Source organism: Heliconius melpomene, chromosome 2 (genome assembly GCF_056956725.1).
Source record: "Heliconius melpomene rosina isolate 202511_hmr_F chromosome 2, ASM5695672v1, whole genome shotgun sequence".
Lineage (NCBI taxonomy): Eukaryota > Metazoa > Arthropoda > Insecta > Lepidoptera > Nymphalidae > Heliconius > Heliconius melpomene.
In genome coordinates, this window is record NC_140390.1 from 3,167,401 (window position 1) to 3,191,446 (window position 24,046).

Here is a 24,046-nt window from a genome sequence, read left to right on the forward strand (position 1 = left end):
GTATTTTTTTAGAATAATATATAAAAATATATAATCATTACCCTAAAATCCTCAAATAAGAAAAGTTATATACAGGGTGGAAGAGGCAGCGCTCCTTTTACTGAAACTGCATATAGGGTAAAACACTTCAAACCCGGAACTAAAGAAATTAATTAAGATACCTCAACAGTTTGGATTTTTTTTTTCATTTCACGATTTTTAACCATACCTGGAATGCCATTCGTGACCCAGGAGGACAAAGTGTTATTGTGAAAGAGGCTGGTTGTGGGTTCGATCCTCACTCAACGAAATTAAATAATTTTTAAAATTTATATTTCCATTTCTTCTCTCTGGTGTTCAGGCGGCGGAGAATTCGGCGGAAAATGGGGAACGGAGTGTCTTATTACTATATTCCCTCTGCCTACCCTGATGTGTGCGGGATACAGCGGTAAGCTGATATAAAAAAAATAAATAATTTTTTTTTTATGGATTTAAAATGACTTTAAGTCTTTATTGATTCTGAACTAACCATGAAGTAATAATAAGAATAATATTTTATATATTTTAGTCCATTTACCATCCGTATATTTAATTAAACCATTAGGTAAAAGACGCATGGAATTGAAAAAAAAATGTTAAAAACATATTTTTAGTGAGATTTTTGTTATTTCTATTGGCAACTTATTACTTAGTTATAGATTCTCATGACCCGATAAGGTCAACATCGGTGAACCGTATTTGCGCGTGTTTAATAATTATATAGCAACCAACAGTTTTTATAATTAACTACTGATGTATTAGCATTTTGTATATTTTTTTATGTAAAATGCCACAATTGTATTACATATAACAAACTTACGAATATAAGAGGCCTCACAAGCGTCTCACTGTAAACGTGACATGTTATGGGTTCGATTTCCACTCGAGGAAAAGTAAATTTAATATTATCATTTCTTTGCTCTGGACCTCTGGAGTCGGAGCAAAGCGCAGCGTTGTAAGAGCATACGCCCGCAAACTTAAGAACTTATATCAACTTTTATAAATGGTACTTGGTACAATTTATAAAAGTTGATATAAGTTCTTAAGTTGCTTCTGAGATTGGTACGGAACCCACGGTGGGTGAGTCTGACTCGCGCATGACCGACTATTGTAAAAGTAAATCAGCAGAGTCTAGGCTACTATACTGGAAGGATATAGGCGTTTAAAGAGAGCAGCAAATAAACCTTAGTAGTATCTAAACTACAGGAAATAATTAAGTTTGTGAAAGAGGAACGGAATATTTCTAGTCTCTTTTAGGTTCCATAGATTTTGTTCAAATTATTTATAATAATAATACTTAATTTAAAGATATTTTATGTTTTTTTGCATATAATTACCTACTTAATACTTCTTGTAGTACAATAAATAATTGTGGCAGTTAAGTGTATCTCAGAAAGAATGTACGTCGTAGTCTGAATAATAAAAAATACTATGCATTTATTTTACATTTATTAAGTTAAATAACATGCAAAATACTAGTACATGTCAAAAGGTTGACGGAATTAGTATAAATATATGTTATAAAAGACGTTTCAACATTTTAACAAATTCATTATCATTTTTACATTACAATCGATTCTCACATAGGTTGACTTGTAAGATATAAACTTAAGAATATAAAGAAAATATCATTTACTGTTAAATAAGGTAGGAGCTCACGGGATTTCTTTGTTTTTTGTTACAGTTATAATGGCACCAACACCTCAAGAACATGAATCATCCTGGAATGATAAGCCGAGTCGAAATCCTGGTGACAGGATCGTCATTTCTGGTATTTCAGGTTTATACCCACAGTCTGAAAGTGTGAAAGATTTTGGGAACATTCTGTATAGTAAGGTACGTATTCTGTATAGTACCAACATTGAATATTTAGTATTTATTAATTCAGTTAAAAAAAATTTTATATTGAGGCCGACGTAGCGGAGCGGCATAAGGACGTGTGGGTTCGACCCCACTCAAGGAAATGAAATATTTATGTATATTTATATTTTCATTTCTTCGCTCTGGTGTCGAGGCAAAGAGCGGCGTTGAATTCCGTCACTTAACACCTCCAGAATTCGACGGAAAGTGCGTAACGAAGTGTCTTAACACTAGGTTCCGTCGGCCTACCCTGCAGTGTGCGTGATACAGCGTGAAGCTGATTAGATTTGAACTTTCTTATATTATTGTTTCACTTACTTGCAATCGGATTTGCATCCACTACCATCGCTTTAATTGTGAAAAGCCATGCCATGGTGTCATTTCTAATTTTCCATAATATATTTCAGTCCAATCCGGTGACGTTGGAAACGGATCGTTGGAATTATGATCATCCCGAGGCAGTCCATTATGTCGGCACTCTGCCTGGTCTCTCGTTGTTTGACGCTCAATTTTTTAAAGTGCACTTTCGCCAAGGAAATGTGATGGACACGATGTCACGGAAACTTCTGGAACATACGTATCAAGCAATATACGATGCTGGTAAGATGTTTATAAAAGGGACATATTATGTGTTGAATGAGGCCGTCTTGGCGCAGCGGCACAAGGGTATGACTGTACGCTGCGGTTGTGGGTTCGATCCCCACTCGAGGAAGTGAAATATTTATTTACGTTTATATTTCCATTTCTTCTATTCTATTTCCTCTGGTGTCGAGGCAAAGCGCGGCGTTGATTTCTGCCAGTCAACACGCTATGCCTCCAGAATTCGGTAGAAAGTGGAGAACGGAGTGTCTTAACACTAGGTTCCCTCTGCTTACCCTGTAGTGTGCGGGATACAGCGTGAAGCTGATTTGATTTAATTTGACGTATATGTGTTAAATGAAAGCGTCATTGAGGCCTTAAAGTCGGAGTGTTGTTCTGATTTACTGTAAACATTCTACTAAATGCGTTAAAAAATATCTACCGATTAGTAGAATTTTCTACATAAGGAATTTTATTTATTTTCACATTATTTTCATTTGTTTATAAAAACTTTAATTTCCTAGGACTCAATCCTCACCATATTTCTGGACAGAAAATCGGTGTTTACGTTGGGGTTTGTATGTCTGAATCTGAGAAATCATGCTTTTATTCCTCTGGCATTCAGACGGGTCTTGGTATAGCAGGGTAAGTATTGTACAAATATATGTAAAAATTATTCATTCCTATATTTTTTAATACAAAAAAGTATAATTTTTAACTAGGGAATTCTTTAAAACGACCAAAGAGTTTGGCATTTCGTCATTACTTCGCTCAGCTCTAAAGAACTCAGCGATTTCATTTTTGTAAGCTCGGTCCTTCGCAGTCTTCCCTTCTATAATATTATTGGTGCAAATACAAGTATATAGGTGGAATTGTCAGCACCACTTTAAATGAAACCACAGTTTTAACTACTCTATAAAAGCTTTATATAATTCAGAAAAAAATAATTCCCAAAAATTAAAAAGTTATTTTTACAAACAAAATAAATGATAAAATTATCGTTTTAAAATAAAACGCCATTTATAAAGTAATAATATAAACACGCACACACTTACCTGTCAAAGCTGCAACGTCGAAATACAGGTATGGATATAAATCGTAAAATGAAAAAAGAATCCTACGTCCAAACTGTTGAGGTACCTTGATTAATTTCTTTAGTTTTGAGTTTGAAATATATTACCCTATATGCAGTTTCAGTAAAAGGAACGCTGCCTCTTCCACCCTGTATATTACTTATATAATATTTATATAAACAATTTTTAAATTATACTTGTATACATTGACAGATGCAGTAAAGCTATGTTTGCTAACCGTATTTCATATTGGCTGAACGCGAAGGGTCCTTCTATAGCTATCGATGAAGGATGCTGCAGTTCCTCTTGCGCGCTGGAACTTGCCCTCCAAGCTATGTCACGTGGCGATTGTGATATGGCAGTTGTGGGAGGGTGCAGTCTTTGTCTCCATCCACAATCTCTTGTTCTCCATGGAAGGTACTTTCTGCTTCTTTATTAAATTGTTTTATATACATTTATATATTATTACTATGCGACTTGAAAAAGGCACCTCACAAAGCATTGATATTTTACCGATCAGTGTTATGACTGGCCGGTAGTAGTGGCGCAGGGGCCACAAAGTGTCTAAATACTCTGAAGGTTCCCTCTGCCTATTCTACTGTGTGCGGGATACAGAGTGAAGCTGATGTAATTTTTAGTGTTTAATTATTAATTTTACTGTTTTAATTATTAATTTTACTATGAAGTTGCAAAAATACCTAATATTAAATCTAAAAAATAGTAGACATCAACAGCCCGTTTTCATATTTCAGAGTCATTCATACATGTCCTGATGGCAAAACAAAATCATTTGATGAAAATGCTGATGGATGCGCCAAATCTGAAGCTATCAGCGTTATTTTTCTCCAAAAAGCAAGAGACGCTCTTAGGTACCATGAATCTTGATCATTTATAGTTACTATTGTTTTATTCGATCGAATATTCGATTTTATTTGTTTTTGTGGTAACGTAGAAAAAACTATATTTCCTGATGAGTAAAGAGTGTTAGACGATAAAATAATATATTTTATATTTCATGAACAAAACTCTGTTAACCTTCGAGTTCGTTATCAAAGTTAAAGTTATTGGTCAGTTAAAATCGTAGTGCGTTACGAAGACAAGCATCGTATTTACTTGAAACATTTGACGCATTTCAGAGTTTATGCTGAAGTTGTTCATGTTAAATGTGAATTTACTGGTATACATACGGAAGAAACGGTCCCGAAGTTCGGTTTCTACCGTGACATTGACCAAATTAGCACATTTATCAAAAGCTTTTACGACGAAGTAAATGTTCCACCAAAAGCAATTGAATACGTCGAAGCTGTCGGTTCAGGTAATACATGCGATCAGATAGAGAAGTCCTAGCTAATATTTGTCCTTATTATTTTCAAAATTGACCATTACCAGATAAATAATAAGTATTTGGCTGAATGGTTAGAGATTATTAATAATTATAAATTAATGTGGAATTTAAATAAATTCTTCTAATTTTAATAATCTTTTTTAAAGCTATACCTGAAGTTGACAAGGTTGAGTTGGAAGCAATTAGCTCTGTCTTTTGTAAAGACAGAAGTGATCCCCTTCTGGTTGGCAGTGTTATGTCCAATGTTGGGTATACTGAAGCAGCTTCCGGATTGACTGCCATTACTAAGGTATCTTATATTTAGTATATTTTTACCGGTCCATGTACATATATGACTTAAGTGTTAACTTAGATTGATGTATAAAATGTATGATCAGTGAAAAATATATTTTGAGTAGTGTAGTATTTGAGCCTTAAGAGTGTGTTTAGTAATTTTTCAATACGTTCTTAATAATGTCTTCGCTCTGGCGACAAGGCAAAGCGCGGCATTGCCGCTAAAGTGGCAATCGGAGTGCCTGAACACTACCCTGCACTACGTCTGCACCGATACATGGATACGAAAAACAGCGTGAAGCTGAACATTGAACTAAAGGATTAATCCGAGCTGTTATTTGTCTTTCACAGGTCATCTTTGGTTATGAAACTGGTAAGATACCATCTAATCTCCACTGTCAGTCACCTCGGAAGGATATTGCGGCTTTGCGAGAAGGCAAAATGAAGATTGTTACTGATCATACGGAGTTCGGCCGTTCCTATGTTGCCATCAACGGCCGCTCCATCACAGGTGTCAGTGCGCATGCTCTACTAAGCGGACATTATAAGCCAAAGGTAAAAAGTATATGTGACTATAAATACCTTGACTTGATATATTTTTTTCAAATCAATGGCAGTTACAAGTTCTTGTCTTATTTGATTATTGAGGACTATTTTAAAAATAAACAGCATATAGATGAAAAGCGTATTTACGACCGGTCTCACCACTGCCTGAAAAAATCTAGGCTTAAAATGTAGGCTTTTCTGCCAGATCAGCTACAATTTTTGGTTTTTATAGCAATGTGATATGGACGGTATCTGAGAGTTTTAAGTGGTGTTTTAAGCAAAAATAATTTTAATTTCATAGCGTTATTGCATATTTACGTAGATTCCAGTCGAAGGTCAAAAAAATTATAACATGAACAAAACTTATTTGAATTCTTAGGAGACAATTTCGACTAATATTTCGAACGTTTCACGTGACGTCTGGCCTTACATATTATAAAAGTCTTTTATAACTCTTTACTTTTATTAATAAATAGTAAAATTAATTACGTTTGGACTTTACTGAAATACTTATTTAGATAAAGTTAGCCATCTGTAGGTATATCGTCACTTTACTCAACACGCAGGGGGAGCTGATTGCTGATACATACGGGATACAGGGTGAAACTGAAAAAAAAATCTCCACTTTAAAATAATGTTCAATATTTGTTTCAGGATCTTTCACGTTACAAGTCAAACATTCCTCATTTGGTAACATTATCAGGCCGACAGGAGTCAGCCGTCGACAAAATCATCGAAGACTTAAAAACAAGAACCTTAGACCCTGAAGAGTTGGCGTTACTGCGTAATATACACAGCATGAAAATTTCTGGTCACTTAGGACGAGGATATGCTGTTCTTGGTAATTATCTGCAATATTAGTTATAATTACAGCATAATTAATTATTCATACATATTAGTTCTTGTTTGGAAAGTTCTTTCTTTCTGTCATACTCCCATAAGTATTAAACATAGTAAATCAGAAATATTTTTTTCAACAATCTTTCAAGACACTTGATCACTTATCAATCTTGATATATTTTAAAAAATATATATATTTCTAATAAAACAATTAAATCATTTTCTAAATATAAATTCAACATTCATAACTCAGGTATTACCTTTAATATATAAACAATAAATGGATATATTTTTTAAATCAGATACAAATGAGTTAAATAAGACGGTAAGTTTAAAGCAGAAAATAAATTACTACGACGACACTGTACGTCCCCTCTGGTTCGTCTACAGCGGCATGGGCTCGCAGTGGGTAGGAATGGGGAAGCAATTACTTAACATACCAGTTTTTGCGGCAGCTATTGAAAAGTAAGAATAATTTGTAGTTTTATTTTTAGTGACTAAGTATTCTTTACTCAATATAAAAAATGGAAATAATGTCAATATTGTATATTATATATAGGTTATTTATAACAATCCTGTAAAATTATTAATCCCATTTCAACAATCAACAGTGTTAATAAATTACACATAAAAACACTGTAATAATGATGATTCTGATTGAAATTTTAAAGTAGCAAATCCGAATCCTGAAATTTCGTATAAGGTTTTAGATTTATTTTACTAATATTTTTTTTGAATTCACGCTGTACCTCTCACACAGCAGGATCGACAGAGGGAATCTGGATGACACTCCCGTTCCAACGTTCCGTCGAATTGAGTCATTGCGTGCTAATGTTCCGTCGAATTCAGTCATTGCCGCCATATTTATACTCATCACTTATTTAATAGCTATCTTAGCTATAAAATGTTTTTGTTTTGTAGGTGCGACCGCGTATTAAGACCGTTGGGTGTAGATATCTATCACGTAATAACTACAGACGACAAAACTATTTTTGATAATATTCAAAACTCATTTGTTGGAATTGCTGCCATACAAATTGGCCTAACTGATGTTTTAACAGAACTTGGAATCGTCCCTGATAATATTATTGGTATGTAACAATAGTACATATTATGTAAATAATTTGAAATAAGAAAATCCTGGTGTAATATGTGGAAGTTTTAAATTGTCAATTAAAAATAAAAATATTTTGTATACTATTAATAAGGGCACAGTGTGGGTGAGCTGGGCTGCGCATACGCAGATGGCTGCTTTACCGCTGAAGAGATGATATTAGCAGCGAATGGCCGCGGTCAGGTCTCTGTAGAGACGCCATTCATACACGGCGCTATGGCCGCTGTCGGCTTAGGCTATCAACAGGTTAGTTCTTCTAATTGCATGTAATTAATTCCAACTTTGTTAAAATAATTTATTTGTTATATATCTATTTTTATAGGTCGTTAAAATATGCCCACCAGAGATCGAGATTGCTTGTCACAATAGTTTCGAGTCTTGCACCATATCTGGTCCTGCAGAGGCTATATCAGCGTTTGTCAAAGTTTTAGTTTCTAAAGGTGTCTTTGCAAAAGAAGTTCCATGTTCAAATATTGCATACCACTCTCGATATATCGCAGCAGCGGGTAAGTTGTTAATAAACGATTGATTTTATTACTTTTTATTATATAAAATAAAGAAATACTAGGACGTCAAAGTGTCAAAAACTACTGAACCGATTTAGATAAGATTATGACTGTTTCTTAATTTCATTATAGCTCAATTAAGTTATTATATTAGCTCGTAATGGAAAATAGTTCCTGAGAAATACAACATACTCTGATTAAACTTAGTACCTACGCGTGCTTGAAAAATATCATCTACATAATACATATATATTTCCAACTGATAACCCTTTTTTGAAGGAAGCTATAAATATAAAAATACAGGCACTATTTAATATTATTCAGGTGTGCTCACTAAGAGATCTATAAAAAATATATGGAAAAAAATATCTTAAATCAACGGAATCTTAAGCTATTGTTCAATTTTTAATGCTATAAATAATTATATCTTTTAAGGTCCTTGTCTTCTCAAGTATTTGAAACAGGTAATTAAAACTCCGAAACTTAGAAGTAAGCGCTGGCTTTCTACCTCGGTACCAATAGATAGATGGGATGAACCCGGTGCCCAATACTCTTCCGCCGAGTACCACAAAAATAACCTTCTCGTAAGTATTAACTTTTTGATCTTTTTTTAGCAGGGTAGGCTGAGGGAACCTAATGCTGAGACACTCCGTTCATAAAAATAGTTAGGCATGATTATAAAAATAGTGCTTGTAATGTTCATATAGTTTTTTCATATTTAAGTACTTTTCACTTTCATAAATACTCAGCCTTTTGGCCACTGTTAAATGCACCAATTTCTTTTACAGAGCCCTGTACTCTTTGAAGAGACGTCACGTTTAATCCCGTCAAATGCTGTTTGTATAGAAATAGCCCCGCATGGTCTATTGCAAGCTATTCTTAAGAGAGCGTTCCCTTCCTGCCATCACGTGCCTTTAACACGCAGGGGACATGCAAATGGCATTCAATTCATTCTAGAAGCTTTTGGAGAGTAAGCATTGTTTTTATATTTTATTTAAATAATATGTTTATTACTCGCAACCCACTCGCTTCGTCTCTAAAAGAGCATTCGTTTACTAAGCTGAATTCCTTCGTTCTACTGATAACTTTATTATTTTAAAGATACCTAAATATTAAGATACATTGAAAACTGAATGTTAATAAACATAATGTTTTGAAGAAAAACGTGAATATAATGAATCACTATCCCTTTGTCAAAATTTTTACTTACAACTACTGCAACTTCATACATTTTCCAACAAGATCATTTTACAGATGTGAGTAAATTGTTAACAATTATTTTTAGCTTTACGATGGGGAACCTAGGAACCTAGTCCGCACTTTGCATCATTACTAGAGATAAGAAATGAACATATTAAATATTTAAATTCCTCGAGTCGAAATCGAACCCACAACCAGTTTTCTTTTACAGTCGCACTTTTGTGACCCTAAGCTACGACTAGTCTAAACTAAATTGCTAAACATTAAATTACTTTGACACTAACAAAATTATACATGTATAATTACAGACTTTATATGGATGGTTTCAATCCTAAAATAGACGCGCTCTATCCTAAAGTAGAATTTCCAGTGTCTACTGGAACACCGTCACTGTCACATCTAGTGGAATGGGTTCATCAAGAGCAATGGTGAGAACGATTTTTTTTCACCATATACGCTTTTCTATACATAATGGAATAGGCAGAGATAATTGTAATTATTTGTTACACTGAGTAAGAGTCGCACCAACTGCTGTTGGCTCGAAAGAGAAGAGAAGCTTGGGAAGTATGTCTAAGTTTAGTCATGAATGGGCAAATAACTTGGTAAGAGTAAGGAGTAAGGAGTATACTATAAGATTTATGTTTCATATACATCTAAAGAGCAAAAGTGCATCTCAGTTTAAAAACCTATGTGATATTATAATTTATATTTCGAATTTTACAGGGAATTGCATTTATACTCGTCTGCTCTGAAGAAAAAGGCGTCAGCTTGTAAATTTGTGATATCGAAGTGCGATGATGATTACAGTTACTTAGGTGGTCATGTTATCAGAGGTATGTTTCTATTAACATTATTTATTATTTTTCTAACAACAATGCACTATAAACCATATTGGGATATTGGTATAACATAATTCTATGAATATAAAATTGCGGGATAGAGCGTGAAGCTGATGTAATTGTTTTATACTCTAGGAAAGAATCAATTTCCATTCTCGGCTGCGTTATTACTTGTGTGGGACACATTCGCGATGATATTGGAGCAGGAGAAGAGGAAGTTGTCGGTTCAATTCCGGGAAGTGCATTTCCACTCACAGCCGCTCGTGGACGACAAGGGGCAACTTCCTCTTCATGTGACTATCCAAAGAGGGACTGGACGGTTTGAGGTAAATAAAATACTTTAAGAACAATTACCACCTAATATTTAGAACAGCTCCGTTACGAGCCACATTTTAAAATTATTTTTTAATTCGTTTATTTCTTATTTAGGTTTTAAATGAAAATATCAAAGTAGTCACTGGTTATATATCTGCTGAATTGAAGGATAGGAGAATTCTAGAACTGGATGCTAAGTCTGATGAGAGCCTTCAACTCAGTTCTAAAGATATTTATCAACTATTACACACAAGGGACTTCAATTACACGTGAGTATATGCATATATAGGTTGAATTTTAAATCTTAATGTATATATTTAAAAGAAAATAAACAAATGTTGTTTAAATAACTGTAATTATTAAAGTGCATCTATACTTTATATTTTTTTGAGGATAGTCGTGGCACAAAGGTACAAAATGTGCTTCAAAATCGACTGGTTGTGGGTTCGATCCCCACTCGATAAAAGGAAATATTTGGTTAAATGTATATTTTCATTTGTTCGCTCTGGTGTCGAGGCAAAGCGCGGCGCTGAGTTCCGCCACTCAATGCGGCGGTCTCGGAAAGTGGTTAACGGAGTGTGTTAACACAAGGTTCCTTCCCTACCCTTCTGCCTACCCTGCTGTGTACGGAATACAGCGTGAAGCTGATTTAATTTCTTTAAAATATATTTTTAGTCGTGAATTCAGAAGCTTACAAAGCTCTAATCTATCGCTTAATGAAGCCAAAGTGTCATGGAATAATAACTGGGTAATTTTAATCGACGCCATGTTGCAACTGAACGCACTTAGATGCAACCACAAAATGGTGTCTATACCTGATTCTCTTAGCAAAATAACCATTGACGTAGAAGAACACGAGGAAATTATAAACAAAGAAGAAGATCCAAATATTCTAACCATTAATGTTTTTGAAACTCAAGATTGTACTAGGTAAGCTAATTTGTTATAATTGTATTATAAATAGATAATTTTCTATAAAGAATTTTGTTTATTGCCTTGATTAAAATCATATTAATCCTATTCTAAATGAAAGCATTACAAATCTAATAAAAATATACATATGAAATACTGAAAAAAAATGGTTAAAATGGTAATAATTTTACTTCAAGTTTACTGGATAGTAATAAAAAATAGCAAAAACGTGGTATTGCAGCAAAAGATATACAGGTTGGAATTGTCAGCACCACTTTAAATGAAACCACACTTTTAACTACATACTTTATAAAAGTCTAATATAATTCAGAAAAAAATTAATTCCCAAAAATGAAAAAGTTATTTTTTTCAAATAAAATAAATAATAAAATATTCATTTTATAATAAAACGCTATATGTAAAGTATAACATAAACACGCACACACTGTCAAAGCGGCAGCGTCGCACACGTATGTGTGCGTCAAACATGGGTGCGAAATACAGGTATGGATAAAAATCGTGAAATGAAAAAATCCTAAATCCTACGTCCCAACTGTTAAGGTACCTTGATTAATTTCTTTAATTCTGGGTTTCATATATTTTACCCTATATGCAGTTTCAATAAAAGGAGGGCTGCCGCTTCCATCTTGTATATGAACATATCTAAATAACTATGAAACTAAATTTCAGATGCGGTGGTGTTGTTATAGAAAAAATTAAATATCAAAACCTGTCGCCACTGAATGAAAAGGCTGTTTCTTTGAAGACATTGAAATTTGTTCCCCATTTTCCAAATAACAATTCAGACGTAAGTATATTTCTTCAAAAACATAAGTTTGAAAATTTTCCATTTTTCTTCTATTAAATACTTTTTTAACAGGAGGTTACAGCGTCTTATGTGTATTTGCAAATTGCGGCTGAGAACTCAAACAAGCGGGTCTTAAATATCGTTGAAATTTTAAGTGATAAGACTTCTAAATCTAACTATGAGACGATCAAGAACATTGGAGACAACATTCCCGGTGTCAAAACGAAACATTCGTATGTTATTAGAGAGAACATTCTGAAAGAAAGCGACAAATTGAATAATGCTGATTTAGTTTTAATTACAAATTTGTCTGGTGACGAAAATGTAAGTAAAATGTCATAATATAATTATACAGTTAAGCAAATTAATAGTCCTCTCTCTATTCTTAAATTATAGGAATGTAAAAAAATATTTTTGAACTATCTTGGAAAATTATAGCATTTTAGTAAAGTTTTTAAGTTCCGCAAAAAAAATAGCTTCCTCTTCTAGTTACATGTTCCCATGTTTTGACTAATGAGGCAATATTTTGATTATGTATCGTAGCGAGCTAAATTAAATGTTGTATTATAATATGATACCGATATTTGCAATTATTATAGAGAATATGATGAAACTTTTGATTTTTTCAACAGATGTGTCAAATACTACATAAGCTTCTAAAACAAGATATTCTTTTAGTAAACAAGGAATTGTATGTAACTGGAATATCTAAGAATCGTCCCTCCATACTATATCGCAGTGTTAACGCGCATATTGTAAATGACACAAGGATTGAATTAGCGATCTGGAGACCATCAGATTCGAACGGCTCCAGCGTTTACACTGTTCGTTCGCCATCTGATTTGGCGTATATATCTGCTTTACTACCAACGGTCCCATTGAACCAAAAAGTATTTTTGCTAGCTACGTATCCTTTGGTGAAAGGCTTGAAGGCCTTGGTGAAGCAATGGAGGAAGGACAGGAGGGTGTACCTAACGATGATAAATCATGACGCATCCGATGATAGGCTCTTAGATGAGATACTTTTTAAGGATTTGTTGACTAATATTTATGAGAATGTAAGTTTCATTAAAATAAAGTAAATTGTTTTCATTACATTTAAAAAAGTGCTAGATATCCAGTAAAATTTGGTTACAAGTATAGAAATGGACGGGATATATAAATTATCACAAGATGCATGTATTTTTAAAATAAATTTTCAATCAAAATTATATTGCTAGGACTAGGAAAAAATATTTTATTTAATATATACACTATATCTCATTAGGGAGTCTGGGGTGGAGAGTATATCTTGCCTCTGGAAGAGAAACCTGTAAAACAACCTAACATGATGTTAAAATGTACCCGTCCTGGAGACTTCGACTCAGTTAATTGGGTGGAGGCACCAGAATTAGATGACAGTGGTATAAATATATATGTAAGTAACAACTATTATTTATTCCAACCATACAATACCATACCACACCAGCTCAAATATAATCCACACCATCTGCATTCGTGGCACTCTACTACTGTGAGGTTTTGTAGGAACTTCCTTTCACACGCCTCGCAACTGTGAAACGACAATATTTCCAGATCGATACGTCATGGACATCTTCAAAAAGCAATTCTTTCTCTAATTTAAAACCTGGCAACACCTGCTGCTACAAGGGGTTGAGGGATTTTACTTGAAATAAAATTATGTATATAATTGAGGATTTTAATGTGACTCGACTGACTTATTTATTATAGCACGACACGAGTCATATCTCGTTCAAGTCGTTTACTTATCAGAAATATGCAAAATTTTCCTTGTAAAATCCAGATGTTTTCATTTATAAAGTATATTTAATGAATAACAGGTTCACTATGCGGGAATCAACCTTGGATACATAAAAGAGGAGACCGGAGTGATCGACACATGCAACGCTGAAGGTCGAGCTGTTAAAGTGGACTTCAGCGGTATTACTCCAAAGTATGTAAAATTTTTCGTTGTTACTTATAATAATTAGACAAGATTATAAATATTAATTTAAACTTGTGTCTGTTTAACATTAACCTTAAATTAAAATAATCATAATTAAATAAAAAGTGCGACTCGGATTCGCTTACCGAAGGGTCCGTACCAATTTCAAAGGCAACTTATAGTTGACAAATTTAAGTTTGCGTTAATTTTGTATGAAATGAACTTACAAACATAAGTTTGTAATGGTTTCTATTCTCATACAAAATGCAGTAAAAAGAATGCATAAACGCTCGTATCTTTTGATTGCGTTGATTTAGAAGAGTATTTTTTTCTTTGCTCCAAAGGACCGTAGACTTGATATTTGACATTAATTTCAGCTCGATCACCACGAGATAAATGGTCTGACTCGTTTTTTTCCTATGAGGTACGGATCCCTAAAAAGGAATCGACGTCATCCGTGTGTTATAAAAACGATCATATTATTACTATTTATACTTATTTTCATTATTTTGCTTGAAAATATTGATTACAACAATGAAAGCAAATTAAAAGAAAACTATTTTTTATAAAACTCCAACGACCTAAGGTTGTCTGGAAGAGATTGCTTTAAGCGATAAGGCCGCCTTATTGTACATGTTGTTTCTACTTATTTTGTATATAATTTGTGTAAATTTTATGCGCAATAAAGTAGATTGTATTGTATTGTATTGTATTTTTTTATTTTAGTGGCAACCGAGTTATGGGTATAGTCCCTAATGAAGTAATCAGTACCCGTATCAAAGCGCAACCAGAACTGTTATGGCCGGTACCGTCTCACTGGAGCCTCGAAGATGCTGCCACCGTGCCATTGGCGTATTGCCTTGCTTTCTATTGTTTGGTAAGAAAATTAACAGTTTTTTTTTCATAATTATGTACTATTCCACATAGCGGGGTAAACAAGGAGACCCTAGTGTTTTGACATTCCGTTAAATATTTCTATTTTCTTCGCTCTTGAGTCGAGTTAAAGTACGGCGTTGAGTTCTGCCACTCAACACGCAATGTCTCCAGAATTAATACTTAACACATACTTAACACTAGGTACCCTCTGCCTACCCTGCTGTGTGCGTGATACAGCGTGACACTAAAAAAATGTTAATAACTCAAAGCTATTTGTCTTAATAGATCAGAAATACTTATGTTAATTATAAAAATAATTAATAGTATTTGTACCCACAAACAGCTAGCTTAATTATTGTAACATAAGTAATGTTACTAAAGTTGTAAACCGTCTCATGTAATTTTTTTTACTTGTTTAATCGAACGAAAGCCTTTATTTTCCCTGAAATTATTATTAAACGGGATTAGTAAGGGGATATTACATTTTTATTTAATAATGTTCCCTTCACAGTTGTTCAAGACCCAACTCCTGCCTGGGCACCGCGTGCTAGTCCACGGCGGCACCGGCGCGCTCGGACAGGCATTGATATCTATAGCCTTGGCACTAGGCTGCGAGGTCTTCGTCACTGTTGGCGATGTGCAGAAAAAGAGATTCCTAAGAAGATTATTCCCTCAACTGCAAGGTATTTTTAATATGGCTGATTGTATAGTCTGTGCTTTATTTTTCTTTTACATTGGTGGCGATGGGGTACAAAGTGTGTAAACGCGACTGGTTGAGGGTTCGACCCCCACTGGAGGAAATGATATATAATTATTATAATAACCTTACTAATTTTACTTAGAAATTGTAACAACATGCTCCATTTATCATTTTAAGATGACCACATTGGAAATTCACGCGACCATAGTTTCGGAGATATGGTTCTTAATTCCACTAAAGGCGAAGGCTGCGACGTTATCGTTAGCTGTGTACAAGGCGAACTTAAAAATGTATGTAAAATTTTATTACAATGTAAATTAATCTATACATATAAATAACATTGAAACGTCTGTCTGTGATCTCAAAACAACTGATTTTTTCAAGTTTTTATAGTTATTGACACAGTAGTAAAATACTAATAAATAATTTATTTGTCTGTTCAACCGGGTGAATATCCGATTTTCATGGGACTTTTATACGTTTTTGAAGGGATCATAGGTATTAATGTAGTCCAAGCAAAATGGCAAGCAGGACATTATAAGTGGTTTAAATAATAATTGAAAAAAAAAATTGATATTATTTATACATTTCTACAGACTACATTAAAATGCTGCGCCACATCTGGTGTAACTATCGATATATCACAATTGCCAAGCCGGGAAGACTTCAACCTTGGAATGTTTAATTTAACCAAAAGTCGTTCTTATGTCACCGTCAATCTGTCAAGTGTGTTTGAAAAAGAAAATGTGGATCAACTATTGGTAAGTTTTCCTTACAATTACAAAACTAAGATAAGAGTGGTTGAAGTTCACAACAACTTATTTATATATAATTTTTATTTTGTCTACAAATTAATTGAGATAGTAAGAACAAAAATATATTTTTATGTTTATATAGACGTTACAAGCGCTAGTTAGTGAAGGGATAGCACGTGGTTTCGTGAAACCATTGTCGAGAGTGACGTATTCGCCGCTAGAAGCTCCACACGCCTTCCGACTCCTCGCCGCCAGCCGTCACCGCGGTCGCGTTCTACTTGATTTACGTCAACATACTTTTGATGTACTTCCCAGGTATAACTTATTTTTTTTCTTCATGCCGTATCCCGCGTGTTTATTTTATACTTTACAAATGGTGTTTTATTTTAAAACTATAATTTTATTATTTATTTTGTTTGAAAAATAACTTTTTCATTTTTGGGAATTAATTTTTTTCTGAAGTATATTAGACTTTTATAGAGTATTTAAAACTGTGGTTTCATTTGAAGTGGTGCTGACAATTCCACCCTGTATACAGACTACCCGACTTAAATATGAGTATGGTTTTATTAAATTTTTTTAGGTCAAGAGATATATCATACTCTATACAGTTATAACGTACATAATAGAAATGTAACTTGGTGATGGTTTCAAATATAGGATTCATATATCGATTTACATATCAACTTAAATACTTCTATGCAGGTGCTCAGAGTACGAGTAGTAAAAAAAATGTTTAGATAAAACAATAATTTAATATGTAATTTCAGATTGAAATGTGCTTCAGACCTGGAACAAGTCATTGTTTCTAACGACGAAGAGCTGGTCATGCAACTTGCAGAGAAGCTCATCAGTCGTGGGGCTAGAAATATTAATATATTGAGCAAAAACATATCTAACTCACTTATATTTAAACAGAGGTAAGTGTATCGTTTGGAATGACTAAATATATATCTACTTCCTTCTCTCAATACCGTCCTATCTCCATCCTTCCTTTCTTGTCAAAGGTCTTGGAACGTATTGTTTTTCAGCAACTAAATCAATATCTATTTGATAACCATATATTATCCGAGTTCCAGTCTGGATTCCGTAACGGGCATAGCACAGTCACTTTGATTAAAGTTTGTGACGATATCAGACTTAGCATGGACAAACAAAATCTTACAGTCATTGCTTTGCTGGACTTTAGCAACGCCTTTAATTCTGTTGATACTGATCTCTTGGTTGCTGTTCTGCGTTCAATAAATATCTCTCCTGAAGCCACTGAGTGGTTCAGAAGCTATTTATGTGATCGGCAACAGTACGTTCAAGCCAATGACAAGTCATCTTCCCTTTGCTCTCTTTCTGCCGGTGTTCCCCAAGGTGGTGTCCTCTCTCCTCTCCTTTTCTCCATTTTTATTAATTCAGTTTCCCAAAATCTATGCTCTTCCTTTCATCTATATGCTGACGACCTTCAAATTTACTTAGCCGCCCCGTTTGATGATGTTAGTGAGGCTATTCATAAGCTTAACGAAGATTTGCGGAATGTTAGTAGGTGGAGCAAATCTTTTGGCTTAACTGTCAATCCTGCCAAGTCACAGGTCAGTATTATTGGTGGCTCTAAGCAACTAAAAAAACTTGACCAGAATAGCCTCCCTGCTATACAGTTTGGCGGCGTCGATTTGAGCCTGAGTCCATCTATTAAGAACCTTGGTATTATTATAGACAATTCCCTATCTTGGTCAGTACAGATAGCTGAGGTTAGCCGTAAATTATTTGCCACTATCGGATCGCTCAAACGATGGAAATATTTCCTACCTATAAAGACCAAAACTGCTCTAGCTCATTCACTACTGTTACCGATTTTAGACTATGCTGATTCGTGTTACCCAGACTTATCTGAGGAACAACTAAATAAACTAGAGCGGTTACAAAATCTATGTATTAGATTTATCTTCGGTTTACGTAAATTTGATCATGTTTCTGATCATCGTCGTCAGCTTGGATGGCTTCCTATCCGACATCGCCGAAATTTCCGCATGCTGACTCTTGTCTATTCTATCCTGTACAACTCTCTCTCTCCCTCCTACTTAAAAGATCGATTTTGTTTCCTAGGTGCCGATTCACTTCTTCACCTCCACCTTAGATCCCGTTGTGATAATCTCCTTAAATTACCAACTTCCCATACCCTATTTTATTCTAAGTCTTTTACTATGAAATCTGCAATTCTTTGGAATGAACTTCCTACAGAAGTTCGACATTCCAAATCTCTATACAGCTTTAAAAATCGTCTGAAAGAGTACTTATTTAATTTAGTATAATAGTTTATCTTTATTTTTTTTTTTTTTTTTTAATATTATGTATATATTTTTGAACACGTTTTATGTATGTATGTTTATATGTGTAAGTATATATTGTTTTTTCAATATTTGTATGTATGTATGTATGTATGTATGTGTAAAGTATATAAACATTAAAACATTTTATGTAAGTTTATTTTATGTTATTGACTTAGTTTATTTTATATTATATAATATTTAATTATATTTCATAAAGTTTGCACTGAGACGTTGTCCCCTTTCTCCTCATTACAATTTTTCCGTTATGTTTCAAAGGTTGTCTGGTGGAGATTGCTTAAAGCAATAAGACCGCCTTTGCATACGTGTTTTTCTTTAAATTTTATTTGTGTTGTTCTTTCTATATATTTCTTTTATGTGTGCAATAAAGTATATTCTATTCTATTCTATTCTCTACTTGTAGGTTAGAATATTATATTGTTCACGACTCATGCTTTGTCCGACATACATGGTAGGCAAAGAGAATCTATTGAATGTTATATAATATATTGAAATCAAGCGTTAGGTCAGTATCTAATGGTGATAATAAATATAAAGATAATAAATAATAAGTATTTGTAAATAAATAATAAGTAATTGTAATGTTTCTAATACAAGGTATATTAAAAAAAAAAGAATATATTTAATCCACAGGTCTTGGGAAGCTGAAGAAGTTCAAGTTAAATTAGAAAAAGAAAACGTGGATGTTGGTAATTTGGTGAATTTTATCAAAAGTAATGGGAAAGGAAATGTAGAAGGAATTTATTACGCACTTTCTTCTAGTGAGGAAGTTGATGATATAGAAGAGCTAACATCAAATCTAAAGAATTTGATTCCCTCACTAAAGTAAGTACACGAGTATATATGATATTGTACACCAGATTTGTCCACTTTTCGTCCATTGCTGGTCACAGGCCTCTTCAATGGCACGCCAATAAGCTCGATCTTCAGCTCTTCGCATCCTGCCGTTGCCAGCGACTTTGTGAATATCGTCACCCCATCTAGCTGGAGGACCATCCTGCTTTACATATTTGTTTGTGTTATTTTATTTGTAATAAATTTAATATACAGGGTGGAATTGTCAGCACCACTTTAAATGAAACCACAGTTTAACCTACTCTATAAAAGCCTAATACAATTCAGAAAAAAAATAATTCCCAAAAATCAAAAAGTTATTTTTCCAAATAAAATAAATAATAAAATTATTGTTTTAAAATAAAACACCATTTGTAAAGTATAACATAAGCACGCACACACTTACCTGTCAAAGTGGCAACGTCGCACACGTATGTGTGCGTCACACAAAATACAGGTATGTATAAAAATGAAAAAAAAATCCTCCGTCTAAACTGTTGAGGTACCTTGATTAATATCTTTAGCTCTGTATTAGAAATATTTTATCCTATATGCAGTTTCAGTAAAAGGAGCGCTGCCTCTTCCACTCTGTATATTGGATTTAATATATTTGTTTAATAAAACTGTATCATACATTTTATTTTTAGATACTTTGCTATAATAAATACTGGATTCAGTGGTAAGCAAGAAATTAGTATTAACAGAAGTCGAGTAAGTCTGGGTGTCAGGATATTGTTGCCAGATTTATATGAGGTACGTAACTTATTGTACTAGGTAATGAAATCTGAAATAAATTTAAAAAGGCTGGAAATAAATTTAAAATAGTGTTTTTTTTTTCTTTTTCTTTACTTTATAGGTGCAACAGGCTCTCATTTCATTGTCTCATGGCCTCATGAGTCATTCTAGTCATGGCGCAGGGACACAAAGTGAAAAATTTAATATTTTCATTTCTTCGTTCTGGTGTCGAAGCAAAGCGCGGCAATGACTAAAAAATTCGGTAAAAAATGAGGAACAGAATGTCTTAACACTAGGTTCTCTCAGTCTACCCTGATGTGTGCTGGATACAGTGTGACGTTAAAAAAAATAGTAAAAATTATGAACTGAAGATAAAACATATGTAACAAACATATTAAAAGTTAACGCCATATTGAAGTCCATATAAAATATTAAAAAAATGTTAATTCATAAAACAATCTTCTAACATAACCTTTTAGGCTGAAAACTCTGACAGAACCTCTAAAGATTCCATATCATCATTAACTGCAGCTCATGCTGTTGAAAAGGCATTATGCTCCAAACAACCAGTAGTGATTGCGTCAAGAACAGATCCTCAACGTGTTCCTTTAATGCAAGAAATAGCGAGAATTGCTGGTAAAATACATTTTTTTATTAAATGAATTAACACAAACACGCGTGCAACTTTAAAACAAGATGGTCGTGGGTAAGGCCGGATTCTTATTCGAGGAAATCAATATTTAATATTTTCATTTCTTCGCTCTGGGAACGAGATACGTAGCATTGAGTTCCGCCACTCAACACGCCATGCCTCGAGAATTTGGCGGAGAATGTGAATGTAAAGTTTTAATGGGATCGAAGTGTGGTAACACTAGGTTCCCAGGTTCCATCTGCCTACCCCACATGTGCTTATGCGTCACGACGACCTCAAATTATTGAAAGATAGTATTTATCTTAACCGGGAATTATTCCTGGAATTATGAAGAACAACATAGTTGGATTTTGCTACAACTAAAAGAAAGCTGGTTTAACTTATTTTAAATTTACAGATATTAAATTCGAACAAAGTTCAGAGGCAACATTAAAGGATCTAGGAATAAATTTGCCTAAATTGGAGGCGGTGAGAGCATATCTGTGGAACGAGCACAGCGTGTCTGTACCCAGTCGCGACATACCGTCGCTCACTCTTACTGCGTAAGAAAATATATTTATTTAGATTTAATGTAGGACTCATTTTGATAAAAGTAACAAAAACGATTTTTTATTAGAAAAGAAAGAAATAAAATAAATTGCACTTAATTTAAATTAAATTTCTTACAGACTTCAAGACTTGGAGCAAAAGATTACTAAAGTCCAGGAGTATAACGAAGAAGATGGCATTAAATCTTTCTTCTCGTATGTAGATCCAGATGAGCTCCAAGGGACTTGCGAAGTTATATTTTTGCCGACTCAAAGTAAAACTACCATGGTGAGTATCTATTAGCAAAACGATTTACAATCATAAAAACGAAGTTGCTGTACTCTCTTCTGTAACATATTCAATACAAAAAACGTTACTAGAAAAGAAAAATATAAATGCAACCTAAATCTAGTTTTCTTCAATTATAAATTAAAATTACTACAACGAGGGCATAATTATAATAGTATTAGAATTATTAATAATCTATTCTATTCTTTTATTTCTCGAAGTACAGACACTAGGGCGTTATTATAAATATTAAATGATGTCATAAATGTTTATTCTAGTCCGATGGAGACTTTGATAAGAACCGACCGCACATGTGTATAATACCAGGAGTGGAAGGCCACCATGAACGGTTCCGCGTGATGTGCGAGCGTCTCAAGATGGCAGCGCTAGTGCTGCAGCCCGGTCACAATGCTACCCACGAATCCATTGACGATCTGGCCCAGAGATATTCTGAGGTTTATTTTATATCTTTATATATTTATAAAACAAACTTATTCATATGTTTCTTAAATTCAATAAGTTATAAATAAATTAAGTCTGCTGGGTTGCAAAATTGATTAATTAACAGATTTTGTATTCTTCATTTGACCGTAAAAATATACTTTAAATATGACGATAATAAATAGATATAAAAATTTTTATTACATTATAAATCTAAATTCATGTTTTATATATACAGGTACTTATTACTAAGGCGGGGCTTAAGGAAAGATTTTTCCTGTTAGGCTATGAAAGTGGGGTCTTAACAACTCTAAAGATGGCTGAAATTTTAGAAGCAAACGGTAAAAGTTATTTTAAATTAATTTTTGATGAGTTAATATAATCTTGGTTTTAAAATGCGTTACTTTGAGTTAACTTTTATATTATAATTTATTCTCCAGTTGTTAAGGAAATGAAATATATGTTTAAAAGAAATCAGGATTGCTTCAAATACAATTATATATATATATATATATATATATATACATATATATATATATATATATAATTATCTGGAATTTATATAGTTAGTAACACTTAAATCTTTTCCAGGTTTAACTGGTGTAGTATTCTGTATTGGTGGATCTCCTGACGAAATTAAGGCCGCATTCCAGGACAAACTCTTTTCTTATAAAACTGAAGACGCTCTCCAAGCTGCTATCGTAAAACATGTGGCAGAGCTCATGTTGGAAAATAGTGAAGAACAGCTAAATAACAATTTGCAAAACGCTCGTACATGGGAAGAGAAGGTTTTAGCGTGCCTTCACACATTGAAAGGAAAAGTCCCACATTCAAGCCAATATGCTAAGGAAGTGATTGAATCTGCATACACTAAGGTATCCCAAGTTCTGGAATACCAACCAACAGTAAAGAAGCTTCGTTCTAAGATTATATTTATTCGGTCAAACAAGTCCAATAAGTTGGAAAATTTGCAAAAGTATTCGCAGGAACCAATCATTGAGTATATTCTGAATACGCCTCTCGCTCACATGACTCAGGACCCACGTTGTACGGTTTTCGTCAACAGACATATTGGCGATGAACTGCTTAGTGCTTTCGATAAGATGAATCTGTGTGAAACCTACTATACCTCCGCGAGCTCTCATCTCGCCCTATAGTGCACATCATAATTATTGTAAATGTTCTCTTGATATTGGGATTAAATGATTTGTTATACTTTCTATTTATATTTATTTTTATTGTTCCGTACTTTTTAAGGACAAAAGGAACCCTTACAATCACTCTGTTGGCCGTCCGTTTGCCTGTCTGTCAAGACCCTTTATCTCAGGAACGCTTGGAGATATCTGATTGTATTTCAAACCATATACTGAGATCTACGGCCCCATAAAAAAAGATAAGGCCGTTTATATAGCAAAAAATGCTACACTTAAGAAAATCAAAATTTATAGGGTACTTTCAGTGGACCTAGAAACTATGAAATTTGGCAGCTAGTATCTACAGGTCGTACTAGTTCAGCAAAAAAAATATGAAAACTATAAGATCTATTATCTCGAACTATAATCTGAAATAGCAAAAAACGCGTATGTCGACACTGTAAAGGGAATCAAAATTAATGGGGACTTCTGGTTAATTTAGAATTATGAAATTTATTAGTATAGTATAGTACTAGTATCTACAGGTAGTATTAGTTTAGGAAAAAAAAAATAAAAACTATAGGCAAAAATGCTA

The 24,046-nt window shown here is 33.6% G+C and overlaps 2 protein-coding genes across 2 annotated transcripts; both read left to right on the plus strand.

Annotated features, from left to right (window-relative positions):
* The first annotated feature begins 1,707 nt into the window (after nucleotides 1-1,707).
* On the plus strand, nucleotides 1,708-4,877 carry LOC146540372 (fatty acid synthase-like). The gene is made up of 6 exons (XM_085205051.1): nucleotides 1,708-1,854; nucleotides 2,286-2,478; nucleotides 2,982-3,102; nucleotides 3,744-3,947; nucleotides 4,283-4,399; nucleotides 4,667-4,877. Exons 1-6 carry the CDS (start codon nucleotides 1,708-1,710, stop codon nucleotides 4,875-4,877), a joined length of 993 nt encoding a protein of 330 aa, XP_085061177.1.
* Nucleotides 4,673-23,533, plus strand: LOC146540373 (fatty acid synthase-like). The gene is made up of 34 exons (XM_085206442.1): nucleotides 4,673-4,845; nucleotides 5,022-5,164; nucleotides 5,500-5,703; nucleotides 6,349-6,535; nucleotides 6,837-6,999; nucleotides 7,456-7,625; nucleotides 7,743-7,894; nucleotides 7,971-8,154; nucleotides 8,590-8,738; nucleotides 8,943-9,124; nucleotides 9,663-9,782; nucleotides 10,078-10,187; nucleotides 10,329-10,519; nucleotides 10,623-10,777; nucleotides 11,184-11,438; nucleotides 12,111-12,228; nucleotides 12,301-12,552; nucleotides 12,861-13,286; nucleotides 13,496-13,645; nucleotides 14,070-14,182; nucleotides 14,900-15,050; nucleotides 15,561-15,732; nucleotides 15,927-16,039; nucleotides 16,346-16,510; nucleotides 16,647-16,819; nucleotides 17,275-17,424; nucleotides 19,474-19,665; nucleotides 20,322-20,427; nucleotides 20,889-21,045; nucleotides 21,459-21,603; nucleotides 21,730-21,877; nucleotides 22,156-22,332; nucleotides 22,557-22,659; nucleotides 22,910-23,533. Exons 2-34 carry the CDS (start codon nucleotides 5,111-5,113, stop codon nucleotides 23,473-23,475), a joined length of 5,853 nt encoding a protein of 1,950 aa, XP_085062568.1. The 5' UTR covers nucleotides 4,673-4,845; nucleotides 5,022-5,110; the 3' UTR covers nucleotides 23,476-23,533.
* Nucleotides 23,534-24,046: the final 513 nt, after the last annotated feature.